At 48.5% G+C, this 16,201-nt stretch overlaps 1 protein-coding gene across 2 annotated transcripts in view; it reads left to right on the plus strand.

Moving 5' to 3' along the window:
• JADE1 (jade family PHD finger 1) overlaps positions 1-15,911 on the plus strand; it is a 57,272-nt gene extending 41,361 nt beyond the window's left edge. The window contains exons 8-11 of one of the 2 annotated variants that reach the window (XM_007456986.1): positions 218-334; positions 4,230-4,751; positions 10,459-10,576; positions 14,005-15,911. In XM_007456986.1, the coding sequence (XP_007457048.1) occupies positions 218-334; positions 4,230-4,751; positions 10,459-10,576; positions 14,005-14,912 (1,665 nt within the window). In that variant the 3' untranslated portion in view covers positions 14,913-15,911. The remainder of the gene's footprint in view (positions 1-217; positions 335-4,229; positions 4,752-10,458; positions 10,577-14,004) is intronic. The other variant, XM_007456985.1, reaches the window with a different exon arrangement.
• Positions 15,912-16,201: the final 290 nt, after the last annotated feature.

The raw sequence follows: 16,201 nt of genomic DNA on the forward strand, positions 1-16,201 counted from the left end.
CCCCCCCCCCCCCGAGGAGGGCGTAGAGTTGGCCCAGAGCTGGCCCCTGTGCTGTCCTGATGCTTTCAAGTGGGGTTTTACCTGTGCTCGGAGGGTGAGTGCCCCTTGGCACCCTCTGGTAGGAGGGCCGTGGGGAAGGAATGGATTCCTGAGTTGCTGCTGTCTGTGTTCGGCCCCTGTCTTGACGACCCTGTCTTGTTATTTCTTGGGCCTCCAGGTGAGCATTGGCAGCCCCGAGAAGATGGAGCCCATCACGAAGGTGTCTCACATCCCCAGCAGTCGGTGGGCGCTGGTGTGCAGCCTCTGCAATGAGAAGTTTGGGGCCTCCATACAGGTAACCAGCCTAGTCAGGATGGCATTATTACCCTTCCTTGTGTTCCAGGGAGCGGGACGGGGGAGGGCCCTGTGAGCTAACCGTCACAGGGTTTGGAGATGGGACTAGAATCCAGGAAGCAGGACGAGGTTCTCACAGCCCTTCTGAGGTTGCTGAGGGACGTCTCCAGCCCAGTATACACACCTTTTATTGGTGGATAGTGTCCAGTGTGACCGGAACCCCAGCTGTAACCATCACAGGGCAACTCAGAAGTCCGCCTGAGCTGCAGGGCAGTTCCAGTTTGTATCTGGTTTCTTCCTCCCTGCCCAAAGCCTGGCATTGCAGCTCTTTCCACAGGCCGACAGCTCTGGGGAAGAACTGGAGTCTCGGCACTGGAGGCTCAGTCACCCTCTCGCCTGCCGAGCGGCAGCCCTGCCTCTGTGGCTGCCCCCGACGCCGCTGGTTTCAGAGGTGTGCACGTGGGGTGTCTTGGTGCGGTGCGCACTGTTGGAAATCAGCTTGGCACGCCAGCCCTTTTGCATTTGGCAAAACGGGGACTCCTTGGAGCACCGAGGTGGCAGGGGGAGGGACACCCATGAGGTGCTGCACCAGGGGTTCTGCCCAGTCTGAATATCTGAGTTTTTTACAGTACAGTGTGGGGGAGGGTGGGGCTGGGGGAGGGGAGCTTGTACGTAAGAAGCCGGCCCGCGTTTTCTGGGTCCACGTACAGGCAGGTGTAGACAGCCATGAGGCAGATAACAGAATCACGGAGAGACTGTTGATGGCGCGCTCTTTCCTGGTGTTGTCTAAAGCGCTGCCTGAGAAGTTCCTCTCCGGGCCTCACGTTTTTGGCGTCTAGACAGGCGTGACCTCGGAGGCCTGAGGTGCTGTCTCCAGATGCTGTCTGTGGCTGCCGTTGGCCCTTTGCCTCTGTGGGGCCGCCAGCTCAGGGACGCCGGCTCCTCCTTGGTCCCCACGTCACAGTCCGTGGGCAGAGGTGCTGGTTTGGGGCGGCTGCCCTCTTGATGCAGGACACGCAACGGCTCGGCGCACACACACAGACACACACACACACACACACACACACACACTCTCTCTCTCTCTCTCTCTCTCTCTCTCTCTCTCTCTCTCTCTCTCTCTCTGTCTCTCACTCCACAAACTCGGTCAAACTGCCAGTCGGGGCTTTTAAAGAAATGACCTCATTTGGCAAACTCAACTTGTATTTTGGCTGATAAATATTCCTCTCTGTAAGGTATCCACTGACTGGTGTTTCTTTTTAAAAGTTTTCATTTTACACGCCAAGCTGTTGTGCTTTTTCTTCCTTATCACTTCCACTGGTGTTCAAGAATCCAAAATGTAACAAAATATTCAGAGGGTGAGGCATGAGACAGCTGGTGGGATTTGGCTGTGGACCTTGAAAATAGTGCAGATTTTTGTATGTGAATGGAATCTGCTTAAAATTAAAACATGACAAAAGCCTCTGGCCTGAGCGTTGTGTTAGGAGGGAGTGAAGGAGAAATGTTTTAAAAGCCACAAAATAAAAAGACACAGAGCTGTGTGTGTGTGTGTGTGTGTGTGCGCGCGTGTGTGCGCACGCAGACGGCCCGTGCGAACACTTGCAGGGAACAGGCTCGGGCAAACCAAGGAAAATGGAAATCGTTTTCTTCCAAGTTACCCGATGTTCTTCTGAGGATAGAAATTACGCCCTTTACTGAGTAGGTCCTTCACTGATGTTTCCAGGAGGCGGTCGATTGGGATCTCTGTGTCTCTTTTGAAGAGAGACGATAAAATGACTTTTTTGTTGCCGTTGACCTTTTTCCCAGAACATGAATTTGAAGGAGGAGAGGCCAAGGAAGTTTTTGATGATTTTTCATATCTTCACAGAATAGACTGATTTTATTACAGAATTCCTGTCTGAAATGTCTGCAGCTGGAAAGGCTCTGGCTTACGTTTCTGTAACATCTGTTTGCTGAGTCAACCTGAATAGGAAAACCCAGAGGAAGGCCATTTGGCGTCTTTACAAAGCCCCGTATAAATGTTCTGCCGTGGCGAGTTCCTCTTTTCAGGTTGGGGCGCTGAGTTGAAGTGTCGTTTAAGCCAAACACTGGTAGTGTCTCCGTCATCTGTTCCCACTTGGCTGCCTGCTAGGAGGGAGGAGCACTTTGTCTTGTACTGATAGTGGCCAGGTGTGTGTGTACTGATAGTGGCCAGGTGTGTGTGTGTGTACTGATAGTGACCAGGTGTGTGTGTGTACTGATAGTGACCAGGTGTGTGTGTACTGATAGTGGCCAGGTGTGTGTGTGTGTGTGTGTGTGTGTACTGATAGTGACCAGGTGTGTGTGCTGATAGTGACCAGGTGTGTGTGTACTGATAGTGGCCAGGTGTGTGTGTACTGATAGTGACCAGGTGTGTGTGTGTGTACTGATAATGACCAGGTGTGTGTGTGTGTGTGTGTACTGATAGTGACCAGGTGTATGTGTGTGTACTGATAGTGACCAGGTGTGTGTGTGTGTGTGTGTGCTGTCACTAAAGCTGATTTCACACATTCCTTGGAATTGAGGTTATTATTATAGATAAAATTACAGATTTATGTTAGTTCATGTGCTTTAAGTGTTTTCAGTGGGGGAATTGATTTTCTGTGAAGGGAGCTAGATTTTCTGTACTTCTGGGTAAAAGTGACTTTTTAATAATGGAAGAAATCATGACTGGCAGTGAGTCACCTTAAAGACTGCAACGATTAGGGGAAGAAGCCCCAGCCCACGCCGCTGTGATCTGTGGTGGTGCTGTGCAGGGCTCTACTGAATGAGTTTAATTAATTAAGCTTTTCAGCTGGTCTGGGGCCACTCAGTTCTGCTCCTGTCTGCAGCCCTGGCGTGCCTGGATCCCTTGGCCTCACACAATACAGTATTGCTTTTTAAGGGACTGGCTTCAGTCACCACAGGGAGCCTCCTTCCAGGAATTTGCCTAGCAAGATCAGATGGGGAGAAATCACTTTTCTGCTAGGCCTCTGGCTTGCCCTCTGGATCAGAGGCACTATGGGGTTCCCCTGGTGGGCGGTGAGAGGGAGGGGGGAGGTGTTTGGTAAGGCCAGGGCAGAGCTGGGTGATGCCTGGCCTCTACGTTGACCTTCCTTCGACCCACAAGCAGCAGGTCCCTCACGGTCGCGCTGCCAGGTGGAGCACACACAGATCTCAGAGCTTGTCCCCCACTGGCCTGGAAGCCTCTGCACCTGGCTGAGCTTCCTCGGGTGTGGAGACCAGTCCCGTCCTTCCTGTCCTGGATTGTCCTGGTCTCTTCCTTTCCAGTCTTTGGGAGTTTTTAATTCACCCTCCTCAGTCTTGAGCAACCCTCACTGCTGGAGGAGTGTGCCATTTATTTTCCCACTGGTGTTGGGACTCGTCCTGGCTGTGGCTTAGAAATGAGGATCCACGTTCCTTTAAAAACTCTGGTTAGTGGTCATTCTTCCTGAGGAGATTCTCACCACTCAGGCTTTTTATATAAACATTAAAAAAGCCCAGACCTATAAGAAGAGACAAATGAATGCCTCAGAATATACCCTGCATATTGGGCACACGTTCTTTTGAGTATAATCGGAGTGCCAGGGCCCCCTTTGTCTACACGTGCCATCTGTATGATTGTGTCTGCTTTAAGAGGCGATTATTGGATGCAGTTGCTTTTCTAGGAGAGTTATGGTTCGGTTTATGAAAAAAGAGTTCCCTTAAATCCCAAGCTGTAGCTTGTTTAAAACACGACTGGATCTGCCAGGGTTAATCCGCGTGAAGCTTCTCTGTCCCGGCACGAGCTCCAAGCGCAGCTCTTCCTGTGCGTGTGTAGGGAGGGGGTGCCTGGCACCCGGGGCTTCAGTCACTGTCACTTCCTAATCTCTCTCCTCTTGCTGTCTGTGTGTTCTTGCCAGTGCTCTGTGAAGAACTGCCGCACAGCCTTTCACGTGACCTGTGCTTTCGACCGGGGCCTGGAGATGAAGACCATCTTGGCCGAGAACGACGAAGTCAAGTTCAAGTCCTACTGCCCAAAGCACAGCTCACATCGCAAGCCCGATGAGAGCCTCGGTGAGGGGGCCGCTCGGGAGAACGGGGCCCCTGAGTGCCCCCCCCGGGATCCGCTGGAGCCCTTTGGCAGCCTTGAGCAGAATCAGGAGGAGGCCCACCGGGTGAGTGTCCGGAAGCAAAAGCTGCAGCAGCTGGAGGATGAGTTCTACACCTTCGTCAACCTGCTGGATGTTGCCAGGGCCCTGCGGCTGCCCGAGGAGGTCGTGGATTTCCTGTACCAGTACTGGAAGTTGAAGAGGAAGGTCAACTTCAACAAGCCACTGATCACCCCAAAGAAGGACGAAGAGGACAATCTCGCGAAGCGGGAGCAGGATGTCTTGTTCAGGAGGCTGCAGCTGTTCACGCACCTGCGGCAGGACCTGGAGAGGGTAATGGTCGACACTGACACCTTGTGGTGACGTAGAGAAGAAGATTGCAAAGAGGCGACCGCTTGCCCAGAGCAAGGCGTGGTAGCCAGTGCATTTCCTCTCAGACCCTTGTACATACTTCAGCATGAGGTTGTGTTGGTTGAATCTATTTATGGGCTGGTAAACTCACTGTGCACACACACAAGACGGCCACAGAGCCCGGGGAGCCGCTCTGATTTAAACACTTCCTCGTTAGTTCTTACTGTTCTTCTGGAAGATCAAATGGGGTGTGTCTTCCCCTCCCCCGACCCCCTTCATTCTAGAGCTAGAGGGAACTGAGCCCCCCAGGAAGATGCCCAAGGGGTGGGCTCAGAATTGTTTACAAACTGAGTTAGAAAACCAGAGTGGATTTAATTAACGGTGAGGGGGTGGGGCGGGCGGAGGTAGGGCAGTCTCTTGTTGAACCTGGGGAAACACTTTCTAGGTGCTGGTCACGGGCTCATTACGGAGAGGGAAGCACTGCCTCTCTGACCCAGCTCTGCCTCTCGCCTAACTGGCGGGGGCCTTCCTGGTACAGTCGCCGAGCAGAGCAGGCTGTGGGTGCTGATGTGGGGGCATGAACTGCCATACACATGCATATCTGTTCCCCAGGGTACTCCGGCAGTGAGGTGCTAAGTCATCACTCAGGCTGTGTATATGTTGTGTGTGCATGTGTGTCTGTGTCCGTGTGTGTCTGTGTGCTGTGTCTAGAGTGGGCGTGGGGCAGGACTCCTGGTGCACAGGGGCCTCCGACCTGACCCGGGGAGCGCCCCGTCCCGCGCGGTGCGCTGCGAACGCCCTCACCACTGGATTGGCCTGCGTGGTGGCCCGTGGCTGCCTGGAGCCTCAGCTGGTGGCACCTTCCTGCAGGTGTTGGCTGGTTGGTGTCTCGCCCACTCTCCGGTACCTCTGGAGTCCCAGTCTGGACCTCCCTTCCGGCTACAGGCATAACTCTAGGAGCGGGCTGGCTTTTCCCCAGGGCTGCCGCCTCCCTGCAGGTAGTCTCTGACTGAAGCTTGCTAGTCGGCGATGTGTCTTAGAGGGCTTTCTCGCGTCAGCGCCCCTGACTGCCCCGACTGCCGACAGTGATTAAATTCATTAGTGCACAGATGGAACTAAGGCTTCGGGCCCAAAGCAGCCCGTGCTGAAAGGCACCTAAGTGGCTTGAAACGGTTAACGCGTCTCCCCCCAGCGCCTGATTTATTTATATATTTTTTTGCTGTATGCGGGCCTCTCACTGCTGTGGCCTCTCCCGTTGCGGAGCACAGGCTCCGGACGCGCAGGCTCAGCGGCCATGGCTCACGGGCCCAGCCGCTCCGCGGCATGTGGGATCTTTCCGGACCGGGGCACGAACCCGCGTCCCCTGCATCGGCAGGCGGACTCTCAACCACTGTGCCACCAGGGAAGCCCGCGCCTGACTTATTAATGGGGGCGGTGGTTCACCTGCCTGGGAGAGAATCTGACTCAGAGGTGATTTGCAGCGGGAGTGTAGGCAAAGAATAGGGACAGGGGAGAAGTGTGGAACCGAAAGACCGAGAGCTCTCACAGAGCCCTGCACTGCCCTGATAGAGAAGGCGTAGCAGTGAGAGTGTTTGTAAGTGTTCCTTAGAAGAGACCCTTTGAGTACCTGACAGTGCGGGCTGCTTGTGACATCCCTTCCAGGCACCAGGTTAAGATTCCGGATTCAGGCGGATTCAGGCGGGTTCAGGCAGAGGCCAGGCGGAAAGAGGGTGTGTGAGGCTCTTGTGCTCCCGTGCCCCCCACCCCCCACCCCGGTGGTGAGTGTAAAGAAGACCTCGCCTCTCAACCACATGTATGTGTGGCCTTTTTGTTAAGAGATGAGAAGGGGATTCAGAAGGGAGAAACTCGAATCCTGGTGAGAAGCCTTAACCCAACCTGACAACTGCTGTACTTGGGGTGCATGAGCTGTGGAGTCAGATAGTCCTCAGGAGGGAGGACGAAAAGTCTAATGTTTGGACTGTGTTTGTCTCGCAATCACCACAAAATAAAAGTGTAGAAAATGCTTGTGGTGTACTAACTCTTTTCTGTACTTAAGTTACTCAGATTAACACGCACTTATGATTAAATTCTAAACATTTTTTTTTTTTGGAGTCATCACTGTTGCGTTTTAAGTAGAATGATGCCAATGATGTATGAGAAACAGGGAATAAATCAGGATTTTTGTGTGTGTGGTATTACTTATATTTACTTTATTAAAGAGTCTTAAGAGATTTGAGGGCATTTAGCGTCAGTCTAAAACGGGCTTATTAAAATGAAAAATGTGTTTTCCAGAACGTTCCATGAGGCCTGCGATGGTGGAGGCTTTAAAAAGTGGAAATCTTGGCTGCCGTGCCCCAGAGTGCACAGTTATTTGTGACTATAAACAAGAAGTGTATTAGGCCAAAGACTCATCAGGGCAGGGGTGACAATAAGAATAAATCATAAGTCTGTTTTTCAAGTAACTTAAAGTCCAGCCCAGTTCACACAACAGCATTTCGTAGCAGGTTAATATGTGGGACTGTGATCAAGGCGTGTGGTCACTTAAGAACTGACAAGTGAGTACCCTTCATTAGAGAGGCAGACAACTCTCTGAGTGATAACGGTAGTGGCTCTTTCCCGCAGATATACACCGTGGGGCATTTTGCACACCCGGGTTCCGGTTCTGGATCAGAAAGTTAGATGACAGGAAAGGACTCAGGAGGGTTTGGGAACCTGAAGACACGATTGCCGATATATGGCGGGTGCCATGCCAAGTTCCCAGGGCTGCCACTTCACTCTGGTGGGATTCCTTTCCCCCATTGTCTTCTAAAGGATGCAATAAACATGAGTTCAGCAAATGAGTACTTGCTCAGATAAAAGAACATGCTACCTCTGCACTCCTGCCTGGGGCATGGAAAGGGGTCAGGTCCTGGGGGACCATTTTACTCAACATTTGGTGGAATGGTCACCTCTTGACAGTCTGACAGGCTACAGCTGTCCCCGAACAAGAGGCATATTAAGTTTTAGTGTTGCAAGCAATGTTTGGGATTCAGGAAAACTTGAGATCATTATCGAGTTCCTGAGGGCAGTGGTTCTCAGCACGTGGTCCTCAACCAGCAGCAACGTGACCTGCAGGTTTTTGGATCCCACCTCTGACTCCAGAAACGGTGGGGTTGGAGGCCAGCATTCTGTGTTTTAGGGCCCCTACGTGTTCGTTTGGGAACCACTGCTTTTGGGGAAAGCCTGACTCTTGGGTTTCACATGGTATGAGGGTGGCAGCTGAGAGCGGTGGTTTTGCGTACCACCTTGCTGGCAATTGGCAGAAGATGAAGCGGGGGGTGGGGGGTGGGCAGGGAGGTTAGGTCTAGCAGTCTAGCAGTGTACAGGAAGGGCCGAGCAGGGTGTGTGTTGAGGACGGAGCCTCAGTTCAGCTCTATGTACAGGGGCTGCTTATGGAAGTTGCCCTTTAGGGTGTTCTGTGCATGAGAGAGGTAAGGTTTAGGGCACTCACTATACTAATGTGGTCAGCCGGCCTGGTTTATTCAGGGGCTGATTTGCTCCAATTGAAAACCCCGACCTTTGCTTCTTGGGGTCACAGATGTCTCTTATCAGAAATCATGGGGAATGGAAGTGGGATTTTCCCACTTAACAACCAGGGTGGAAATCTTTCCTGGGGGAAGTGAAGACACCAAAATTAAATTTGAGTAATATGCAAAGTTCAGGTTCTCTGGCTTTGCTCTTTCCATTGACAAGTTTAAGTAAAAAAAGATGTATCTCTTTTGTACATCTGACTTGAATAGGAGAGTAACCTTGTCCACTCCTAGGATGTCAGAGAGTTTGTTTCTATTTCCTATTTCCACAAGTTGGATTCCCTGTCTTAATGTAAAAACCGTTCTGTATGTTTTCCAGTTGTTTTGAGCCTGTGATAAGGATCTAGGTTCGGCCCCTTCCTCTTTTTGACCTTCTACTCTTAATCTCCCCTGGGTGGAACAATATTTATCAGAGGGTCGCCTATTAGCTACCTCCATCCCCAAACTGGTCAGAATTCTTATAAAGGACACCTACTTCCTGGCCTGAGGGTGTGTGGCTGTCAGAGAAAGAATGTGCTTTAACCAGGGTGAATGACACTGAAATAAGATGTACTTTGAGACTGGAAGAGTGGTTTTATTCTCAGTTCTTTAAGATAATTTTTATCAAGAAGTGTTAGGAAGATCCTAAACAAATAGTGAATCGGTTAGGATCAAGAGAAGCCTGACTTGGTGGTCTTGCTTTAGGCCAGGAAATTATACCACTTACAACGTGAACAATGCAAATGTGAAAGCCAGCTGACCTGTTCCTCTTAATGCCTCGTGTCCTCTTGGAAAGGAGGCTGCCTTGAACACAACTGGGAAAGAACAGCTGGAATTGTTAGGGTTCTTTAGGGGTGGTGTATCTGTACATAAGCCAAAATGCAGGGCTGTGTGTGTCGCTTGTTGCCACTCTCGCTGCCAGAAGTTTAGTGACCTTCGGGGGAGGTGGCAGGAGAAGGGATAGCCCAAGCGTTAGGAGAGTGCAGTCACGCCTTTGGTGTACGAGCTGATGGGGATACGCAGTCACTGTTTTCAGTCTTGCCACTGAGCTTACTGGGGTGGTCTTGTCCACATCTTCCTGAAGAAAGGTTTATTAATTGTGTTACCTGGTGTGTTGCATTTAACGTTTGTGTTTTCAGGCCAATGCAGTCTAATCAGGTTTTACCAGTAGGTTTTAGGACTGAGAGATTTAAAGGGGTTTATTGATTAAGTCATTAAAATTTGATTCTGTATTGACTGATCACAGGTGGCTTTGAAAATGGGGAACAAATTTTGTGTTGATTGGTTACTACTGGTGAACGAGCATCTGCATGCAGTTCCCCAGTGGTTGCACATCAGATGGAAAGTGGAGCTCCTAGTGCTGGGGTCTTCTCGGTTACTGACCGATGAATCGGGAAGAGGGCAGTATCAATTTTTCAGGTGGTGATACAGAAAGCTGGCCTTGAGAGGCTGAGCTAGCCAGTCAATGGCAAAGCAAGAAGGATGTTCCTAGGTGTTCACACGCTGTAGGAACACATTAGCGACCTGTAAGTTCCAAGGTAATTTAGAGAGTTCAGTGTCAACAAAAGAAGTTTACTTGGATTCCTGGTGACTACTTGGCCTTCTAGTGAGCCCTGTGTGGGGACATTGTTTGTGAGGGGCTTCTCCCTCTGATGGCCCTTGACCCTAATGCTTATCTAGTTCCATCTTCAGAAGATGCTTGATAAAGTGCAGCAGAGGTGGCTTCTGAACTGCTCTGAAGCCTCTGACGATAGAATTCATGGGAAGAGGATACTGGAGGGGTGATAAGCAGAGTCCTTTGGCAAGAGCTGGCATGTTTGGATTTGGACACCGATGGGCGTCTGTCTGTCTGTTCGCCAAGAGGAGCCTATGGCCAGGTGTGGTGCAGGGGCAGGACCTCCTCTGACAGCCTCTTTTGTGCTGCTACCCACCTTGAGGGGTATACGCAGAATACTTGTTAGCACCCCAAAGGGAGGCTTAGAGATTAGCGAAAATGTTTAAAGTACATTTGGATATCAAAAGTCACTCAAGGACCTAGTAGGACAAATTTTTCTCAGGTAAAGAGGAAAAAAAAAAAGAAACACACCAAAGTCCTGTTATAATGTATTGCTTACTTAGAATCTTTATTCTCTACGTTCTAGGTTCGGAACCTCACTTACATGGTGACCCGCAGGGAAAAGATTAAACGATCTGTGTGCAAAGTCCAGGAACAGATATTCAATCTTTACACTAAGCTTTTGGAGCAAGAAAGAGTTTCAGGTATGCATTAAGCCCCGGTAGGTCAAACAATAGGGCAGGGGTTTGTAAGCCCTCTGTTAAGGGAAAACAATGCTAGTTTCTTGAACTTTCTTTTATACTGTAGAAGCAAAGGCTTTTGTGGTTGAAGAAAATCTTAGGCACTCGAGGCACCGTGGTCTAGAGGAGAGGGCCATGAACTGGGCCTCATGTATGGGTCACATCCTATACTGGCTACTTAAAGGCTCAACACAAGCAAGTCTTACGTTTTCCAAGTCTCCCCCGTTTCCTCACATGTAACGTGAGGATGAGATCTCCAGCTACCTCCTGGGAACTACTGTGAGACTCGAAAGAGTAACTTACATATTGCAAAGCACTTGATAAATGTAAAGTATCATGGGGATACCTAAAAAGATTTATAATTATCTAGCCTTCGGATCTACCTGTAACATACGGTAAATATATCTTAAGATGTGTACTTAAGGCACATATCCATGTTTAGATAACATTCACAGTGGATTATTTTGGTGTAGTTGGAATTTTGAATACTTTTGAGATTCAGCACAACATATTTATTTAGTGCTGCCTATGTTGCATTGCTCTGGCAAAGAGAAAAAGAAAACTAAGACGTGGACTTCCCCCACCTCCGGTGAACACTTGAGTGACTTTGAGTTCAAGTGCATAGGAGGGCAAGTTGTTTAACCTCTCCGGGACTCTGTTGGTCTGTAAGAGGTTTGGTCCAGAATCCTGCCCTCTGAAGTGCTTTTCCGCACTAGCGTTCTGTGATCAGAAGCCTCAGAAAGCAGGCGTTATAAGGATTTCAGAGGAGGAAGTCTGTTGAGTGCGGATCAGGCAGAACCATGACCCACGAGCAGGCGGGTCTTAGGGGACCTCGTGTCTGCGGCCCTTTGAAGTTAGAGCAGCAGTGTCTGCACTGCTTGCCTTTTGTGCAGAGTCCACCGGCTTACTCTTTCCTCCTGCTTCTGTGGCTTTTCGTCTCTGTAGATTAGGAAACACAGATACAACAAAGAAGTTGTTATAACCTATTATGTTGAAATCCACATTCTGGGTTTACCTAAAACTAACTGGATATGTGTGACCAGAGGCAAACTGGTCAGCCGAACAAAGAGAGAAAAAGCTTGGGGAGTTTTAAATGATATTCTTGAAGTGTGTTACATTGTTTTGATAGCATTAACGTATTAATAATATCATCCTAGGTAATTTCCTTCCCAAGAGTAAATATTTCCCAGATATATCAAGTGTTATATCGTCAGCTAGACTTTAGAGTTGTCAAACTTTTAAAATAAATTTTTCTGAGTTAGGGTATCACAAGTACAAGCAGTTTGACTCAGATTCTTTAAGGTGAACTTCTGTCTCTTCATTATTCCTACTTGAATGCAAATAAAATAGGGGACCTGTTTTCTCCCTTGCCCGTGGTGTGTCCTTATGTAAACAGCAGCCCCCACCCGCACCCCAGGGATGTCTGGTGCGGATCACCCAGCCTCCAGCTGCAGAGGCCGAGCTGCTGTTGCCCAGGATCATTAGTGCAGGTTGTGTCTGTGGAGCTTTGCCAGTGGAGGGCTTTCTGTGACTCTTGTTAAAAGTCCTTACGTAATGAGTGATTACCTATGAAAATAAGCTGTAAGGAACGTTTTCATCTGATTTCACTTGAGTCATTTTTCATGGTTATTGCAGTTTTTTTTTTTTTTTTTTTCCCTTGTATTTCGTGGCTGAGGTTTTTTGGTAAGTGGTTGAGCTTCTTAACAAGGTTAGGAAGTGTTTTGTGTAACAGATGTAATGCAGATCTACGTTCAGAAGTCCTACTGCTGTTCCAGAACAGGAAAAGGGGTCCTCGCCACCCTCTGAGGAATGACCCACACTAGGTATGACGGGTTGGAAGCAATGGTAATCTTCCTGTGAACTGCCCCAGGGAATGAAGTGGAAACCCCTTAGGATGCCTTTTTTCTTCTTCCCAGTTTCAGACTTTCAGTTGTGTCGTTCGTGCCCCACACTGATCTACCTTGTAAGAGAGGTGATTCCGAGTGAGGCAGAGATGGCCCTGACTTAACATGTGTCACTAGGATCCATGGTTTAAACTGTCCCGTGGTTCCGAGAATGGGCAGGGCCCTTCTGCTGGATGAGTGTCCTCAGTGGAGACAATACTTATGAGAGTCAGAGGCCCTTCAGAAACATGGATCCCGAGTCAGGAGAGAAATCAGAGCTCGGAAAATGTCAGCCCCTCTTGCCTTCCTATTTTCCCACATTAGGTGACTGCATAAAAGAAATAATACGTGTGGCGTGACGGTTGACCCTGAGTTTGATTATTGAGAAAGTAGCCATTTCTAAACCAGCAGATTGTAAAACACCCTCCCCTACGGTCATGATAATTTTACGTTTAGAGTTGCTAGCTCTGTTCTGTTTTCGTGCAGTGTCCGTTTCCGCTCAGCAGTTAAGCTCTCACATGGGCTCCTGTCTGCTACTCTGGGGTGGAACCTTGTTTTCCTGGTGGTTCATAACTCAGGAAACATGAAAACTGCTCTTTGTAGATGCTCTGGAGGCTCTTGCAGGAACGTGGTCCTTCTGATGAACTCTAGTATGTTATGAATTCACCCTGTATTTTTCAAACTGAGGGTTACCGTTTATTACCGGGTTGTGAGATGAATTTAGCAGGTCATCACTAGCATTAAAACAAGTGAAATAGAACAGAAACTGTCAGAGTGCCTATCAGGCGATGAAGGCTAATATGATTGCAGGAAAAGTGAGCTTTTACTGGGTTACATTGTGAAACGTAGTTCTTACTGTGATTTGCCTCAGAAATGTTTGAAAAACACCAATTTAACTTATCCTTGTGTTGGATGGCAATTCAGTTTAATTCCACAAATGGGTTTTACATACGAGAGTAAACAGATGTACTCTGTGTCAAGAATGATTTCAAACACCTTCCTTTATTCATTTCACAATTGACGTGTATTTATCCTCATCATAGCCATGTAGCCCTGTGAGGGTGCAGATAATTTGGAGAAAGAACCTTAAAAGCCCCAGTCCCCCCCAGCCCCCCCACCCTCACCCCCATCTGTAGGCGTGGCAGGTGGCAGCTCTTGGCAGGCGCTGCTCTGAGACCGGCTGGAAGCCGGAATCTGGAAGACAGATTCCGCAGTGAATCCCATTTGAAAATCAGATCACTTATTTTGTTTGACGGAAAATGTATTCCTTGAAAAGACACTGTTTCATGAAAAAGTACGTGAACTTAAAGCTGCTTTAGAAAACAGAGGATACTGAGTATTCAGATTTCACGGCAGGTAATACCTTTACTATAAAAACCGAACTTTTACAAAGTGGGTGGCTGTGTGTTTTACTGCTGGGTGGGAAGGTCCTGCTGAGGGTCTGGAATTTTATTGTTCTGGATTTGCCTCTGCTGTAACTTTCCTTGACGTGTGGTTTTGTGTTCGTAGGTGCGCCACCTTCTTCTTCCTCCTCGTCACTGGAAAACATGCTTCTGTTTAACAGCCCTTCTGTGGGCCCCGATGCCCCCAAGATAGAGGACTTGAAGTGGCATTCTGCATTCTTCAGGAAGCAAATGGGTACTTCCTTGGTTCACTCGATGAAAAAGCCCCATAAGCGAGATCCGTTGCAGAACAGTGCTGGGAGTGAAGGCAAAACCCTGCTAAAGCAGCCAGACCTGTGCAGTAGAAGGGAGGGGATGGTGGTCCCAGAGAGCTTTTTGAGTTTTGAAAAGACCTTTGCAGAAGCACGTCTCATATCAGCACAACAGAAAAATGGTGTGGTGATGCCAGACCACGGGAACAGAAGAGACCATCGTTTTCATTGTGATCTTGGTAAGGGAGACTTGAAGGACAGACCTTTCAAACAGAGTCACAAGCCTCTCAGGTCCACAGACGTGTCCCAGAGGCATGTGGACAACACAAGAGCTGCCACCTCCCCTGGAGTGGGGCAGTCAGCACCCGGCACGAGGAAAGAGATGGTGCCCAAGTGCAACGGCTCCCTAATCAAAGTAAACTATAACCAGACTGCAGTCAAAGTGCCTACAACACCTGCTAGCCCAGTGAAAAACTGGGGAGGATTCCGGATTCCAAAGAAGGGGGAACGGCAGCAGCAGGGAGAGGCCCACGAGGGGGCCTGCCACCAGCACTCAGACTACCCCTATTTGGGCTTAGGCCGAGTTCCAGCCAAGGAAAGGGCGAAAAGCAAATTGAAATCTGACAATGAGAATGACGGGTACGTCCCTGATGTAGAGATGAGTGACTCAGAGAGTGAGGCATCAGAAAAGAAATGTATACATGCCAGCAGCACTATTAACAGGAGGACAGACATTATCAGGAGAAGCATTTTGGCCTCTTGATGAAGCAGAGATGGCTTGGGAGCGCCACGGGCTTGTCATGGGGTAGGCGAGAGTTCAGACACGGGGGACGAGCAGAAACCCGTCACTCCTGAGCTGCACAAACACATTTACTTGCAATTCAGATTGAATTTTTTTTTTTTTGAGTCATTTATAAATCATTGTTGTGAGAAGTGTGTTATTTGCAACTTGTTGAGGAAACACAAGAGTTAGATTGTGACCGTAAGACACTGCTAAGACTAGAGGCTGAATTAAACACTAAAATTGGATGAAATAAGTTTCTAAAGAGGGCAGGGCTTTTAAATAAGCCTCATGAGTTTTTATTGCCCTCTGTATTCTTCCCAAAGCACAAACTCTTGGTTACCTGAATATACAGAATCAGATATGGTTCTTGAGAAATGCTCACATATCATTTAATAGCCCATAAAACTTATTTTCTAGGACTGTGGTGGATCTTGAAATCATATTTATACTTTGGCCCACAAGGCTGTTTTTGTTGCATTATAGTGTACGGGCAGTAGCTCTGAAGCTTCAGTAACTCTAGGGAATTCATGTGTAAATACAGCAGATGAGGGAAGAGAAAATTTAAAAGTCGTCATGACTGGAAGATCTGAAGGGACAGGGTAGAGCTGCTGGAGCTTGGAGATTTAGGGTAAATGTAAGCAAGGTCCTGCTGCCGGAAGCCCTTGAATGTGTTGTGGATATAGGGCTGGTGGGGAGTGAAGCCATTACAAAGTTCCATCTACGAGAAAGGGCAGTTGAGGTCCCGTCTTTACCAGAGTCCTTTTGACCTTTCTCTTCCCTAACCACTGCCTCTGGGCCAGCTTGGGATTTCGCTGGCCACTGGCAAAAACTGGCCATCTGGCTTCCAACAATACAATGGCTATTCAAGTTCAAGTGATGAACTTCCAGACTCTGGTGACTCATATTTCCCAGAGCCGACCACTAGTGCACATGTTGGGGAATCTGGCCTTCCAACATGAACAGATTCCTTTAAAAAAAAAAAAAAAATGAAAAAAACAAAACAAAAAAAAAGCAAAATAGGTTATATTTAAAAAAAAAATAGAAAGGCAATAAGTTGCGATAACCTCTTACCATTGATTGACCAAGATTATACGGGAAAGAGATTGAAGTGTAATAGGTTTTCTGGAGTCAGAGTTGTAAGCTCTAGTTCGTAACTTGGACTTTCTAATTGCAAACGGCAATAACTAGTAAGTTATCAGCAATAATGAATTTAGCATTAAATTTGAGTACAATGTTCTGTTTTTGCACTCGCTGCAGTGCATTATGTA

The sequence above is a fragment of the Lipotes vexillifer genome, unplaced genomic scaffold, assembly GCF_000442215.2.
Source record: "Lipotes vexillifer unplaced genomic scaffold, Lipotes_vexillifer_v1.1 scaffold50, whole genome shotgun sequence".
Lineage (NCBI taxonomy): Eukaryota > Metazoa > Chordata > Mammalia > Artiodactyla > Lipotidae > Lipotes > Lipotes vexillifer.